This window comes from Mastomys coucha, unplaced genomic scaffold (assembly GCF_008632895.1).
Source record: "Mastomys coucha isolate ucsf_1 unplaced genomic scaffold, UCSF_Mcou_1 pScaffold16, whole genome shotgun sequence".
Taxonomy (NCBI): Eukaryota; Metazoa; Chordata; class Mammalia; order Rodentia; family Muridae; genus Mastomys; species Mastomys coucha.
In genome coordinates, this window is record NW_022196898.1 from 51,004,654 (window position 1) to 51,020,614 (window position 15,961).

The 15,961-nt window shown below is 40.9% G+C and overlaps 2 protein-coding genes across 8 annotated transcripts in view; both read left to right on the forward strand.

Annotated features, from left to right (window-relative positions):
* Positions 1-4,517, forward strand: part of Csde1 (cold shock domain containing E1) — a 37,657-nt gene extending 33,140 nt beyond the window's left edge. For 5 of the 6 annotated variants that reach the window (XM_031375016.1, XM_031375014.1, XM_031375015.1 and 2 more), the window contains 4 exons: positions 1,055-1,233; positions 1,731-1,894; positions 2,700-2,832; positions 3,227-4,515. In XM_031375016.1, coding sequence (XP_031230876.1) covers positions 1,055-1,233; positions 1,731-1,894; positions 2,700-2,832; positions 3,227-3,274 — 524 coding nt within the window. In that variant the 3' untranslated portion in view covers positions 3,275-4,515. Of the gene's footprint in view, positions 1-1,054; positions 1,234-1,730; positions 1,895-2,699; positions 2,833-3,226 lie in introns of all 6 variants that reach the window. The other variant, XM_031375013.1, reaches the window with a different exon arrangement.
* Nras (NRAS proto-oncogene, GTPase) lies at positions 4,057-15,470 on the forward strand. 2 transcript variants are annotated; one of them, XM_031375019.1, is made up of 7 exons: positions 4,057-4,789; positions 5,264-5,391; positions 6,491-6,669; positions 10,209-10,368; positions 10,962-11,085; positions 11,859-11,900; positions 11,978-15,470. In XM_031375019.1, exons 2-5 carry the CDS (start codon positions 5,281-5,283, stop codon positions 11,079-11,081), a joined length of 570 nt encoding a protein of 189 aa, XP_031230879.1. In that variant the 5' UTR covers positions 4,057-4,789; positions 5,264-5,280; the 3' UTR covers positions 11,082-11,085; positions 11,859-11,900; positions 11,978-15,470. The 2 variants fall into 2 exon arrangements, with proteins under 2 accessions (XP_031230879.1, XP_031230880.1); XM_031375020.1 differs by lacking the exon at positions 11,859-11,900 and having other exon boundaries at positions 4,645-4,789.
* Positions 15,471-15,961: the final 491 nt, after the last annotated feature.

Consider the following 15,961-nt stretch of genomic DNA (forward strand, 5'->3'; position numbering starts at 1 on the left):
AGGGTTTCTCTGTGTATCCCTGGCTGTCCTGGAACTCACTCTGTAGACCAGGCTGGCCTTGAACTCCAAAATCCATCTGCCTCTGCCTCCCAAGTGTTGGGATTAAAGATGTGTGCCACCACCACCTGGCTGTCCTTCTATTTTTGAAATAGTACTTTAACATTCCTTTTGGAAGCCACTGCCTGCCCACCCACCCGCCCCATCCACTTACTCTTCTTCAACACTGCTGCAGGGTTAGTCCAAAGTAAGGAAAACCATTGTTGTATTACACGCATCTCATTTTCCTGCCTAGTTGCATGCACATCTTTTTATTTGGGAACAGAATTACAATTCAGTGGGTCTGGACACCTCTTACTGGCGGTATAACCTTAGACAAATTATATTAGTTCAGTTTCTTCATCTTTAAAAAGATAGTAGTATCTTTAGCCTCATAGGAGTCTATGAAATTTATGAATGATAGAAATGTATAATAAATAATGACTATACTGCTTAACAAGTTAGTCTGCTGGGATTACTTCAGACATTTGGGTCGTCCTGCATGTTTTAGGCCCTGAAAATTTAAAAAGAAAAAAAAAGTTAATTTCTGATTATGAGGTAGTTTACTATAAGCATTTCACCTCTGAAGCTTGTTAATTCATTGGCTTTGTTTGAATACTGAATCAATGAGCATTACTTACTACCTATCTCTTGCATTGGTCTCTGGATCACTTTACTGTTACAGTGAAGAGTGGGGTAGAACAGATGGGAAGAGAGCCTGTTTTATAGCCCTGAACTATAAAGGAGCCTGAATCATACATAACAAAGAACCCTTTTATTATCTGTATCTGTTTGCCTGTGTCTTGCTAGATTGCCACCTGGGGTTTTTTTCTTTGTTTTGTTTTTGACTAGTTGGTTCATAATGCGTTTTAGAAGTTAGTGTTAGGGTTTGTCTTTGTTTTGTTGCTTGTTTCCATGTTCATCTATAAGGGGAAACTTTTAAGTTTAAAGAAAATAATAAGGTAACAAAATGTATTTTTAGTATATATATTTAGATTTTGTACCATTTTACTTACAGGGGATATGAAAGGTGAAGTGTATCCTTTTGGCATAGTTGGGATGGCCAACAAAGGGGATTGCCTACAGAAAGGGGAGAGTGTCAAGTTCCAGTTGTGTGTACTTGGCCAAAATGCACAAACTATGGCCTACAACATCACACCCCTTCGTAGGGCTACTGTGGAGTGTGTGAAAGATCAGGTAATTAAGTGGTATGTCTTTGGATATGCATTCTGTCCTGATAGTTGGAAAGTCTTCAGCCAATATTTACTTACATGTTTATTTTTAAGACATGGTTTCTCTGTTTTGGCTGACCTGCAACTCACCCTCTTGAGTACTGGGATTTAAACTTTCATGCCTGACTCAAAAGTTTTTTAGATTTTATTGCTTTGGGACAAAGACAAGGGATAGAGTGACAACAATGGCAAGGAGGAAATAAGTGTGATTATTAATAATTACTGTCACTTGGTGGGGATTGTGTCTTAGTCATGCTTAGAATAGAGTGAATGGTAATTGTTTCAGAGGTGTGACTTTCCTGATGAATTCTATCATACAGCAACTGAATTTTGCTCATCATTAGTAATACCATGTTTTATAAGTCCTTTCTAGTTAGAGTTAGCATTATCTTTCAAAATGAAGTGCTCTTTCTATGGTATGTCTTCTCCATTAAATTTTGTTTGTGTGTTTTCTTTTTCCAGTTTGGCTTTATTAACTATGAAGTAGGAGATAGCAAGAAGCTCTTTTTCCATGTGAAAGAAGTTCAGGATGGCATTGAGCTACAGGCAGGAGATGAGGTGGAATTCTCAGTGATCCTTAATCAGCGCACTGGGAAATGCAGTGCCTGTAATGTTTGGCGAGTCTGGTGAGTTTATATTTATTATGGTTGGTACTGCTCTGATTTCATCCCCTCATTCATGTATTCTGTGCTTTCTTTGCCACTCTCTTCTGGTTGGGTTTATTAGGAACTATTTTGCACTTCTATCTCTATTCTAATTTTGTCTTTTTCTGTTGCTTTGTTTGAGACAGGTCTGTTTTATATCCATGACTTACCTTGAGCTTGCTGCCATGTGTCACCATATCTATTTTTCTACCTCTAGCATTTATTGTCTGACTTTGAGTCTCATAACCCCGACCTGAGAAACACTTGGATAGTGTGATGTGTTAGTACTGTGTGTGCTGTATCTTAAATATTAAATAGTTATATGATCCTTATTCTTAAGAATTTAGCCTATTGGCTCTTTCTGTCAATTCACTTCTAGACTTTGTGCTGCTTAAATGTCTAATTTTTATACTTTAGTCATTCTGACTTATGCTGTTAGGTTTTTAATCTCAACATTGTTCCTTCCCTCAAAAGATAGGAATCTAGATCTATTTCTTCATATTTAGCTTTTTTTCAAAGTTTTTTTTTTTTTTTAACATCTGTTACCTTGTTTTGTTCATCTGGAATTAGTCTCTAGTCTCTCTGTTGACGAGTCTAGGATTCTTTACAACTCCTATGCATTTGAAGCTCTGAGCTGGGAAGTATATATAAACTTGTCTGTCTTGTCTTGCTAGCTAGGATGAGGCAAGTGTCCCCCTCATTAAAAGTGAGTCATTTGGGTAGGGAACCTACAACTGCTTGCCTTCTTCCCAGCAATTGTTGGTTCTTATCACTTTCACTCTTACAGTGAAGGCCCCAAAGCTGTTGCAGCTCCTCGACCCGACCGGTTGGTCAATCGCTTAAAGAACATCACCCTGGATGATGCCAGTGCTCCACGTCTAATGGTTCTTCGTCAGCCAAGGGGACCAGATAACTCAATGGTATGATTTCATTAGGGTGTGAGGGAGGTCAACTAATAATCTTACTGCAGCTTAAAGAGCCTAGTGAGCAAGTGTTGCTTATCACTAGTTTGGGATCCCTGACACATGACTCTGTAAGAAGCACTTTTTCTTAACTTTTTGAGATAGGGTCTCATATGTAGATCAGAGTAGCCTTGAACTCCCCACTATACCTTTGCCCGTGGTAGGATAACTGGTGTGTGTACTATTACACCAAAAAGTGCATATCTTGGTATATTCTATTGAATAAGTTTCTTGCTCTTAGGAGAGAATTGGTAGTTGGATATAATAAATAAAAATATTTTCATAGTTTATTTTAGAATTGTATGTTGATTGTTAGTACACTCAAATCATTAACTGTTATATTTCTTCACAGGGATTTGGTGCAGAAAGAAAGATCCGTCAAGCTGGTGTCATTGACTAACCACGTCCACAAAGCACATCATTAATCCACTATGGTCAAGTTGGGGGGATTCTGGTGAAGGGTTCTGAATATCTTCCTCTTCATCCCTCCCAAAATCTGGAATACTTATTCTATTGAGCTATTACACCAGTTTTAACACCTTCCTCGTGTTATGTTTAAAGAAAAAATAAATAAATTTAAGAAACCATTTTAAAATTATGCACAGTTGCAGCCTGGAAAACTTAAGGTGGCGCCTTATAGTGTCAATTTAGGAGCTTTATTTGGTGCATTTAACGCAACTGGTAATTGCAAATTCCACTTGGCCTGTGTAAGTGAAAATACAGACTGTTACTTTGTTGGCCCTATGAAATTCTGCACTCTAGTCAGTATATACTCTACCTTCATGACTTAACACTCAGCTGCATTCTTTTCCTTTTTTTTTCCCTGTTCATTATGCTTTAATTCTGAGGACCATATGAAGGTAGAATATATTACCTTTAAAAATTGCAAAAATTTATATAGCAAACGATTTTCTTAAGTTGATGGCCAAATGTTAAAATGTTATTTTCATATCATTTATAATCTTGTCACAATCCACTTAACGAAGTTTGATTACATTTCAGTGAAAATTATCTTCCAGAGTAGGTTTTTTTTTTTTTCTTCCTGGGATGGGGGATAAATAACTTTACTACAATTAGTATGTGTGGTGCAGAATTTCATGCAAATGAAGTGTGCCAGCAGTGTGATAATTTAAACATATTTAAACAAAAGACGAATGCACAAAATTGCTGCTGCTTAGATCACTGCAGCTTCTAGGACCCAGTTTCTTTTACTGATTTAAAAAACAAAATGAACAAAAAAAAATAATAATAAAAAAGTTGTGCCTGAAATGAATCCTGTTTTTTTTAATAAGTAGCCCCCTGGTTCCAGTGCCCTGTTCAGTACAGGCACTTGATCCTTGGTGTAGCTTCTGTTCAACTTTGTATCACGGGAACAGATTGGCCTGATTTCTCGGCCTTCATCTTGAATTGGCCCCAAACAGGGTCCCTGGCAAGTGGAGTGAAGGCTTTTTGTCAAAAGATGACAAGGGTCAGCTCAGGGGATGTCGGGGAGGGCGCTTTCATCTTCCCCGTTGTCATTTGAGGTTTTGAACTCTGGGTTAAGAGGCCGTTTATCTTTGTAAACACAAAACATTTTTGCTTTCTCCGGTTTTATGTTAATGGCGAAAGAATGGAAGCGAATAAAGTTTTACTGATTTTTGAGACACTAGCACCTAGCGCTTTCATTATTGAAATGCGGGCGGGGCGGGGCGGGGCGGGGCGGGACTGGACTGGGTGCGGCCTGCTGCAGACTCTTAAATCGTTGGCCCACGTGGCTGGGGCGGGGACTTGGGCGTCTTGGGCGCCTGGTGATTACGTAGCGGGCGGGGCCGGAAGTGCCGCTCCCGGTGGGGGCTGTTCATGGCGGTTTCGGGGTCTCCAACAGCTCAGGTTGAAGTCCAAAAGCCTGCCGAGGTGGGGTCTGCGGAGTTTTGAGGTAAGGCTCCCGCCTGCCTGGCGTCGGACTTCTCAGCGCGTGAACGCCTGGCGAGGCAGGGAGACACGGAGACTCGGCGAGCTGGAAACAAAGGCCTGGGTGGGGGACTCTGGCTGGCTCTGGCCGTCCGTGGAGTGATTTTCGGAGCCGGAAAGAGGAGTTTCGGGAAGTCGTGCCAGGCGAACCCCAGAACTTGGGTTAGCAGGAATAGGAAGAGGGGGTTCCCTTCCCGTAAACTGAGGGCGGGGCCGAGTCGATTGAAAAATAGACGCGGGTCTTAAATCCAAGAATCTGTGGCCCGCACTCACCTGCAAGTAATGTTATGTTTCTGAATCACTTTGATAACTTAGTGGAAAGCCACGTGTATGGAACGGGTGCCTTAGAAACATAAGAGTATAGTAAACTTACAGAAGCCCTTGAAGTACTATAAAGGTTTGGTTTGCAAGGGTAATCGTAATTGCTGCTTTCCCACAGGTTTTTGCTGGTGTGAAATGACTGAGTACAAACTGGTGGTGGTTGGAGCAGGTGGTGTTGGGAAAAGTGCTTTGACAATCCAGCTAATCCAGAACCACTTTGTGGATGAATATGATCCCACCATAGAGGTGAGGCCCAATATACTGCCTGTTCCTTATCCTCACTTTTAGCCTTCTCTTATCCATAACTGCTCTTTGAAAGTAAAGAGAAGAGAAAGCAAGAAGGCATTCCAAAAAAAACAAAACAAAACAAACAAATCATAGAGTGGGAATAGAGAACTCAGAGCTCTGGATATATACAATTTTCATTTGATCTAGTCCAGATTGATTGGTAGAAACAAGTTGAGATTTTGAGTCATGGTGTCTAGGGACTCGTTTCTCTGCAGTTAAGTTATGGAATAGTGAAGAAAGCCACCTAAATCCTCACAAGCCTCATTTCTGTATCATGTTAAATGTCCATCACCTTTCTGGGATTAGCAGCGTAGGTATGCGTAAGTCTGAGTAAGTCCAGTTTGTAAGTGTCCTAGAGGCTGATCGAGGAGGTCCCAATTTGAAGGCTTGTCTGAATTACGTATTGAGGCCCTGTTTACAAAATACCAATTTTCTTTTTTCATGTGTAAACCTGTTCGACGCAGGAATGTTAGATCAATTTGGATGTCTACACAGGTTACATTTTAGTCTATTCATGGAACAAAATATAAGCACATTTCCAGTACCACAGATAAGGTCTTCTAAGTTTGGAATATCGTATAATAAAAGTAAGATTATGGCCATAAATCCATAGTAGATGTTTCTGGTTTTGTTATTTTTATTACTGGTTTTGTTTATTTATTTATTTTTTTGTCTTAACCTTGTAACTTAGGCTTGTTCGGGGTTTTGTTCTTTTGAAACAGGGTCTCATATATGCTACCCTGGCTGGCCCAAGACTTGAACTCACAGATATTAATCCACACCTGCCCTTATGTCATGTGTGCGTGCATGCGTGTGATAGTGTGTGTGTGTGTGTGTGTCTGTGTGCGTGTGTACGCGCGTGTGTGTGTCCCTGCGTGGGTGTGTACGGGCGCTCGCATGTGTGTGTTTGCTGTTATGCTGCCTGTCAACAGACCGAGGGTAAGTCACATAGGCAGGCTTATCTGTCCTGGATGATTACATCTCTCTGGTTTTAAATAAAGATTGAGCCTGTCCTTGTCCCCACCACCACCACCTCCTCACACTTTCATATTCCCAGGATTCTTACCGAAAACAAGTGGTGATTGACGGTGAGACCTGTCTGCTGGACATACTGGATACAGCTGGACAAGAGGAGTACAGTGCCATGAGAGACCAATACATGAGGACAGGCGAAGGGTTCCTCTGTGTATTTGCCATCAATAATAGCAAGTCGTTTGCAGATATTAACCTCTACAGGTACTGGGGACATTCTCTGAAACAAACACTTTGTATGTGCTCTGAAGCTACACTAAAGAATATGGACTTAGGAAACATACAACTTTTCAACCTTTTGGTTATACTGCTTTTTTGTGGAAGCCAGGACAAGTGCAACAGCACGTGTGTTATGGGAGTCAGGGGACAGCCAATAAAAGCTCCCTCCTTAGAGCCTGGGCATCTTGGCTTAGCAGCAGGCACCTTTGCCCACACAGGAACCATCTTTAAATCTCTAGTATTAAAAAGAAAGAAGAATCTATAGGGCGGTGGTGGTGCAAGCCTTTAATCCCAGCTCTTAGGAGGCAGAGGCAGGCAGATTTCTGAGTTTGAGGACAGCCTAGTCTACAGAGTGAGTTCCAGGACAGCCAGGGCTACACAGAGAAACCCTGTCTCAAAAAACAAACAAAAACAAAAAAAAAAGAATCTGATATTCACTGAGTGTGTGGTATACTGTTACTGTACTACTCGTGGAAATGAAGCATGCTACAGAGTAACAGGATGATAGTGAAGCCAGAGAATACCAAGGTGGCTTTTCTCAGAGAACTGGAAAGTTTCAATGCTACATGGGCCCTAAGGATTTTAGTATGACATTCTTACTCATTTTACATTTTTTTAAAAAGGTTTATTTATTTTATGTAAGTACACTGTAGCTGTCTTCAGGCACCCCAGAAGTGGGTATCAGATCTCATTACGGATGGTTGTGAGCCACCATGTGGTTGCTGGGATTTGAACTCAGGACCTTCAGAAGAGCAGTCTCTTAACCACTGAGCCATCTCTCCAGCCCCTCATTTTACATTTTTGAGACAGGATGTTGCTATGTATCCCAGACTGATCTTGGATTTAGAATTCTCCTGCCTCAGCCTCCCAAGTGCTTCCTTTATAGGTATATGCCAACACACCCAGCCAGTAATAGAGTTCAGAGGTGATTTGTTGGATTTTCAGAGTTGTGAATTTTTTGGTGGGGGTTGGGGGTTGGTTTAGTTTTAAAAGACAGGGTTTCTCTGTGTGGCCTGGAACTCACTCTTTGATCAGGCTGGCCTTGAACTCACAGAGCTCCACCTGCCTCTGCCTCTACCTCCCCAGTTCTGGAATTAAAGGCATGTACCACCACTGCCCATCCATATTTTTCCATCCATAGTGGCAGAGGTAGACCCCGAAATCACTGGGTCTCTCTCTTAGGGCACCATTCTATCTTTAGGCACAGTCAAAGTTGAAACTTGGCTCTGTTATTAATTAGTTAAGTAACTTTTAGGACAAAATACTAAATCTGTGTGTCTCTTTGTTTCTGAATTTATTATAAAAATACCTCCCTCGAGGCTAGAGAGATGGCTCTGGGATTAAGAGCACTGTCTACTCTTTCAGGTGACTTAGGTTCAGTTGTTAGTACCCAAATAGGGCCCCAGACCATCTATAACTCCAGTTCTAGGCCATCTGGGACCCTCCTGGCCTCCTTGAGCACCTTGAGACCTACATAGAGAAAAAACACTCATACCCAGAAATAAAACTAAATATTTTTTAAAAAGAATACCCCCCTCATAAAGTTGCCAAGAGTGAACAAATTCATATATATTCAGAACAGTGTTTGACCCATAATATATGCTTTGTAAGTCTGCCTACACTATGAGTCCTGGCTTATTTTCCTATATTTCCTTATAGTTTGGTGTTCTTTGTAGAGGTAATGAAACCTTAAAACCAGTTTTCCCTTATATCCCAAGGGAAAATGTTCTCTCTGAGCCAGCACTTATTTAAAGCATCCTGTGAGGATGTGCAGTGGGCAGTGAAATGGCTCCATTGGTAAGGCTTGCCTCTAAACCTAAACCTCCACATCTGCACCAGGGCATGTGTGTGTCTAGCAAAAAAAAAAAAAAAAAAAAAAAAAAAAAAAAAAAAAAAAGTTTATTTTTAAAAATTGATGAAAAGGAAACTAAATTATCTGCAAGCTTATTCTATATCGACATGAAACCCCAGTGACCTTCATCAGGCACCCTGTAGAAATGATAACTGTTTGATCAGTTTGTGTATGCTGAAATAAATCACTTGTTCAGAAGTTCACTGATAATGAGAAGTTGAGTCTGATCCTCACAGAGGGTTTACACACGTAAGGAACAATAACGACTGAACATCAGCATGCTCTGGGTGCTTAGGCCAGTTTACAATGCCCCTTAACATAAGCAGCCACCACTGGGCATGTTGGTACCTGGGAAGCCAAGGGACGAGGGTTGAGAGTTCAAGGTTAACATTGTCTAGATACTGAGCTATATGTAGTAAGATCCTAGTTTTTTTTGGGTTTTGTTGTTTGGTTTGGGGGTTTGGTTTTTTGGCGGGGGGAGATGGTTGGGAAAGGGTGGCAAAGAGTTCTTGACATTATACCAAAGTAGTTCTGTAGCTAGCTAGTAGGATGCAGTTGGGATAAGTGACTGAAATCCAAGGGTAGAGTCTAAACTAGTACTGTGCAGTATTACAGCCATGACCAGATGTGGTTATTTGACATAAAACTGAAAAACTAGTTCCTTGGCCACAGAAGCACCAAAGTACTCAAGTGGCAGACTAAGGAGTACCAAGTACCATTTTCTATTACCACAGGAAGAACCTGGAGCAGTGACTTGTAGCTGTACTGGGTGATGTATTGTATGTGAACTGAAAAGAAAACGGATCTTTGCTGGGGGTGGTGGCATGCATCTTTAATCCCAGCACTCAAGAGGCAGAGAGAGGCGAATCTCTGTGAACTCAAGGACAGCCAGTGCTACATAGAGAGACCCTATCATTTTATTAAAAAACTGCTTTTGATAGTTCTGGATCTATGCACATGCCTGCATACATACACATGTATTAAGAACAATTCTTGAATTTTCTTAATGTTGCATATCATGAGCTTCCAGCTATAATTTTGTTTGAGGAAAGTATTAAAACACCACCCATCTTAGAAAATAAATTAAGTATCTTCCATTAAATGTTGATGTTGCAAAGGGAGCTTTAAAAAGTTATCTAGGGGCTAGCAAGATGATTCAGTGGGTAAAGATTCTTGCTACTAAGCCTGACAACCTGAGTTTGATTCCCCAGGACCCATATGATAGAAGGAGAGAACCAATTTCCCCTGAGGGCTTTCCTCCGATTTTCACATGCAAGCCATGGCACATGCACACACACACACAAATAAGATATTAGTTAAAATGTTTTTAAGTTGTTTAGAATCCATATGCTCTACTTTCTGTACTTTTAAGCTTAATGTAAAGTACCATTTGTAGTTTCCAATTAAACCCAGAGCCAAGCTCCTTGGAAAATATAGGACATGTGTCGGTGTATTAGAGCTAGCTATTTCTAGGAAGTGAAGTGGTATACACAGCCTCATACAGGTTCTACACCAAGTCTAAACTGACATTCTTGACTTACAGGTCTATAGTTGTATGAGTGTTCCGAATGTGTAAGCTGAGTAATAACAGCTGAAAGGACTTTATGAATTTACCACTTCCTCTTACCCTACCAGTTTACTCCTCCAGAAAGCTTGCTGTTGTTTGTTCTAGGGAGCAGATAAAGCGTGTGAAAGACTCTGATGATGTACCCATGGTGCTGGTAGGGAACAAGTGTGACTTGCCAACAAGGACAGTTGACACAAAGCAGGCCCATGAGCTGGCCAAGAGTTACGGAATTCCATTCATTGAAACCTCAGCCAAGACCCGACAGGTATGGTAGAGGTTCAACCAAGTGTGATGTCTGCTTAAAGCAGAGGTGTTTGACTGCTCAAGTGTGGTAGACATGTGCTCTATGTTAGTTATAATGGGTTTGGTTAGTGGTTTCTGTGTAGTTGGTCTTTGTTTCTTGTTAATCTTTTCTCCTCTTCCCTCAACCCCCCCTCAAAAAAAAAAACAACACTGCTGTACTGTAGGATTTCTATTTCTGCCTTAACAGGCTCAATTCTTCCAAGATTAAACATACTTGTAAGCATGAATCCTTTTTTCCGTCAGCACTTGCCACTATTGAGGAATTCACTTTACTGGAGGGAATCCTCACAGCTGGTAGTTCTGTACTGTGCACCCACCTTGCCCTTTCCTCTTTGCTGGACTATCTTTGTGTTGTTGTTTGTTTTGTTAAAAAAAATGCCAGTTATCAGTGTGATCCCCTAGGGATGCTGGATTTGGTGTCTTCTTCCTAAGTCACCCCAATTTATCAGCTATAGATTAGTATCAAATCCACACAGAGTGGTGGAAATGAGAGATTACAATGGACTGTGTCTGTTGTTTGTTTTGTTTTTTCCTTTACCCTTTTTCTCTTGCTAGGGTGTGGAGGATGCCTTTTACACACTGGTAAGGGAGATACGCCAGTACCGAATGAGAAGACTTAACAGCAGTGATGATGGCACTCAAGGTTGTATGGGGCTGCCCTGTGTAGTGATGTAGGAAGGTGAGTGTGTGTTCTTGCATCAAAACTGTAGCTCCTACTAGGCATTTGCAGTTCAGAATAGTGTGAGCACTACTGACTTTTGCAACTTAAATGAGAGCTTTCATATATTTGCAACTAGAAAATAACTTCCCTGGGAGCTGGAGACATAGCTCAGCAACTAGGAGTACTTACTGCTCTTCTAGAGGATGTGATTTCATATGCCAGCATCCATGCTAGGTGACTCCAGCTCCAAGGGATCCACTGTTCCTTTTATGACCTCCACGGGCACCTACATGTCTCACACACACACACACACACACACACACACGCACGCACGCACGCACGCACGCACGCACGCACGCGCGCGCGCGCGCGCTCAAGCAGATGTTTAAAATAATTTGGGGCTAGAGAGATGGATCAGAGGTTAAGAGCACTTGACTGCTCTTCCATAAGTTCTGAGTTCAATTCCCCGCAGCCACTTGGTGGCTCACAACCATCTGTAATGAGATCCGATCCCCTCTTCTGGTGTGTATGAAGAGAGTGACAGTGTACTCACATATATAAAGTAAATAAATCTTTAAAAAAAAATAAAAATTTCCCTCATGGCACCCTTTCAGGGAGTGCTAAGATCTAATTAATTCTTTCAGCACTTATTCTACAGACAGCTTCTTATTTTTAGTATAGGAATTTGAGACCTATATGTGCCAAGATTGTGGAGTGGACACATTGAAGACACCATACTAAGGATTGACAATATAGAAACCAAATGACAACTGTGGTTTTTTTTCTTCTAGACCCTTTTAAAGTTCTGTCATCAAAAAAGAGCCACTTTCAAGGTAGGATAAGTTTGAAATGTCCTGATTGATACTGAGTTTCTTGCCCTTGTTTCTCTTATGTCCTGTCTCTGTTTCAGCTGCACTGATGCCCTGGTTCTGACATCCCTGGAGGAGACGTGTTCCTGCTGCTCCCTGCATCTCAGAGAAGCTCCTGCTTTCTGCTTCCCCCACTCAGTTACTGAGCACAGCCATCTAACCTGAGACCTCTTCAGAATAACTACCTCCTCACTTGGCTGTCTGACCAGAGAAATGGACCTGTTTCTCCCCAGTAGTTCTCTGCCCTGAGTTTCCCCTAGAAACAAACACACCTGCCAGCTGGCTTTGTCCTCTGAAAAGCAGTTTACATTGATGCAGAGAACCAAACTATAGACATGCAATTCTGTTGACAATAGTTTTTTAAGCTCTAAGGTAACAACTGCTAGTGATTTCCCTCCTGCCCCCAACTGTTGAACTTGGCCTTGTTAGTTTGGGGAAAAATGTCATAAATTATTCTCTTCCCAAGAATATAATTAATGTTGCTGATTGATTAATTTGTAATGTGATCAGCTATATTCTATAAACTGGCATCTGCTCTGTATTCATAAACGCAAACATGAATACTCTCAACTGCATGCAATTAAATTCAACATTCACAACAAAGTGCCTTTTTCCTAAAAGTGCTCTGTAGGCTTCCATTAGTTTGTCATTGGAAAAGATGTTTCAAGAACCATTGTATAGGGAAGTGACTATGAGCCATCCACCTTTGAGGGGAAGGTGTGTCTATCTGATGGCAGATGCTTTGTCTATGTACTTGTTCCCTGTTTGGGGTTCTCCCAGGAGAAAGATGGAACTGAAACAATTACGAGTAATTTCATTTAATTCTAGCTAATCTTTTTTTTTTTTTTTTGGTAGATTACCACCTATAAATATTTGTAATTTCTTCTAGCTTACTGATAATCTAATAATCAACAAGCTTCCATTATAATAAATTGGTTCATACCAGGAAGCCCTCCATTTATAGTTAGTCAGTTACTGTAAAAATTGGCATGTTATTACTTTTTGGCTGTGATTAATGATTCTTCAAACCTTAAATATAGTTATTAGTAGGCAGGTTATATCTTTGCTGCATAGCTTCTTTATGGAATATATATGGGGAGAGATTGGCCCTCAGTTCCCTTCTCAGCATCCCTCTTCTCTCAGCCTAGAACAGTTCGAGCATCCTATAGGGGCTTGAATAATTATCTCAGTTGAATAAACCATGGTGCTAATGGACCAGGTCAGAGTTTCAAAACTTGAACAAGCCAGTTAGCATCACATAGGAAATAGTTATCCATATTTGCTCCCTACCTGTTATTCCTGCTTATAGACTTTTGCCTGATGCCTGCTGTTAGCGCTATAAGGATAAAACTTAGGTGGCTCTGTACCGGGAATGGAAATACCTGGTGAGCTTTGGGGTAAGCCTAGATATCTTTACATTTTCAGACCTTTATTTTTAGCCACATGGAAACTGAAGCCAGAGTTCATACCTCCAACTCTCCCCCCATTAGATTAATGTTCTTTAATCAGTATACCTTTTTAAAAATATTTAAAACATGTCTATAAGTTAGGCTGCCAGCTAACAACAGCTGATGTGTTTGTTCAAATAAAGAGGTATCCTTTGCTACTTGAGAAAAGAATGTAAAATGCCATTAATTGTTGTCATGTAGAGGCTTGATATTTGTGGTAATGCCGTCATAATCCATTGGTGGGTTTTGTTTGTCATGTAATACTTAAGCTATAACTCAGCTCATTAATTCTAATGAAAACATAAATTGGATACCTTGATTGAAAAAAGCAAACCTAATTCCAAAATGGCCATTTTCTCTTCTGATTTTGTAATACCTAAAAATCTGAGGTCCTTGGGATTCTTTTGTTTATAACATGATCTTGCTGTGTAGTCCTGGCTGGCCTCAAACTCACAGCTCTTCCTGGATCAGTCTCCCAAGTGCTAGGATTACAGGCACAGTTCACCACACACCTGGCAGATCTAGTTTCTAATGAATTCTCATTAAGCAAATTCCCCATCACCTTGAAACTAATCTGAAGAGGGAAGAAACATGCTGTGCTCCTCAGTGCTAATGCTGGGATCATGCACATGGGGCTTGTATTCCTAAGCAAACTGCTGCCTTTTACAACATGGCTCAATCATCTTCCTGAAGCTGCTGAGGCCAACACTTGGTCTTGTTCTGTTTTAATGTGTCTGTATGACTGGTGGTGGATCTCTAAAAAAAGCTTATTAAACTCCAATTAAGGAGAAAGTTATGCCCCTTGGCCCTTCTGACCATGTCGTGTGTGTGTGTGTGTGTGTGTGTGTGTGTGTGTGTACATATATGTGTATGTATGTATATCTATAGGTGATCTCCAGTATGTTCTAAACACAGAAACAAATGGAGCCAATTCAGGCTTCGGATGCCCTTAGTAGCATATAATTCCCACAGGGTGTGAGTTTTGGCACAACAGTGACAAACTTAAAAGCCAAGTAAGTCCAGTTGGTGTGGTATCAAAGTGTTTTTAGAGAGAGTAATTAGTGAAGATCTGGTTTACCTCAAAGTCACGAAGCCTCTCTTCCTGAATTAGGTGCCTGGCCCGCTGTCACAGATTAACATGTTCCCATAAGGCGGTTGGTTGAAGCTTTGTTCACACATTGGAGAGTATGAAAATGAAGTGTTGTGTTTAAGAGCTCTGAGACTGAATCTTTGTAAACCTGTTAAATGCTGTTTGTTCCAGAACTTAGAGTGTGTGAGTTGGTAACTCAGTACTTGTTTACTAGTTCCGTAGGATCTAGTGTGTGTACAGTGGAGGTGGGTTTGTTTTAGCCGGCCACCTGTAGAGTCAGCCTGTAAACTGCTGTGAACTTTGTCATGACTTGAACATGAAGATAAACAAAAACCCTCTAAAGACAAATGTTTGTTTTCCCCATTACAGAATGTGTGAGTTTAGTTTTCTCTTCCTTTGTGTTTAGTCACAAACTCTCAAGCTGGCAGCTACGACCAAGGATCAGAAGGTGCGTCACCCCACCCCCACCCCCACCCCCCGGTAGAATTAGCTCTGCTCATTATGAGAAGCAGAGTTAATAATGGAAAACATTTTGCCTGGATGGTTTCTGTTTAAAGGAGAGCGGTGATAATTCTTGAACATTAGTTTTTATTTTGCTATTTCTTTAAGCTGTCTGAAGTGCCACAAAATTATTTTAAGGTATTTGTGTTTTTAGAGTGTTCTCATGAAATTAGTTGTAGATATTTTTAAAAATACAACTGGTTTTTAAAAATCTGAGTATTGCTCTAAACAAGTGTTTAAACTCTGGAGAGAAGGGAAGGTGGATGGAAGTTGTTTGGCTTTTGTATTTCCGTGCCGTCAAATATAGGTCAGAAGGTCATCTGTGCAATCCTGCTGTTTAAAGAACGATTGGCCTCTGTGGCCCTCAGGAAGGGGCTGATATTTTAAGTTGACTGTTTTATTGTAAATTAATCCATTCTAATTTTTAAAGACTTGATTGACTGTTCCTTGTTAAATAATTTTAAAAAATAAAAAAACTGGAAGTTCTTTGCTTAACTGTGTTTTCCCCACTGTCTTAGGGTTTTGGGGTTTTTTTTTTTTCTTTCTTTCTTTCTTTTTTTTTCAAGACAGGGTTTCTCTGTGTAGCCCTGGCTGTCCTGGAACTCACTCTGTAGACCAGGCTGGCCCCAAACTCAGAAATCCGCCTGCCTCTGCCTCCCAAGTGCTGGGATTAAAGGCGTGCACCACCACCGCCCAGTTGTCTTAGAGTTTCTATTGCTGTAAAGAGACACCATGACCATAGCAACTCTGATAAAGAATACATTTAGTTAGGGCTGGCTTACAGTTTCAGAGGTTTACTCAGTTATTGTCACGGTGGGAAACATGGCAGCACGCAGGCAGACATGGTGCTAGAGAAGGAGCTGAGAGTTTTACATCTTGATCTGAAGGTAGCAGAAAACGACGGTGTGCCACACTAGACCTAACTTGAGCATTGGAGACCTCAAAGCCCGTACCCACAGTGATACACTTCCTCCAACAGGGCCACA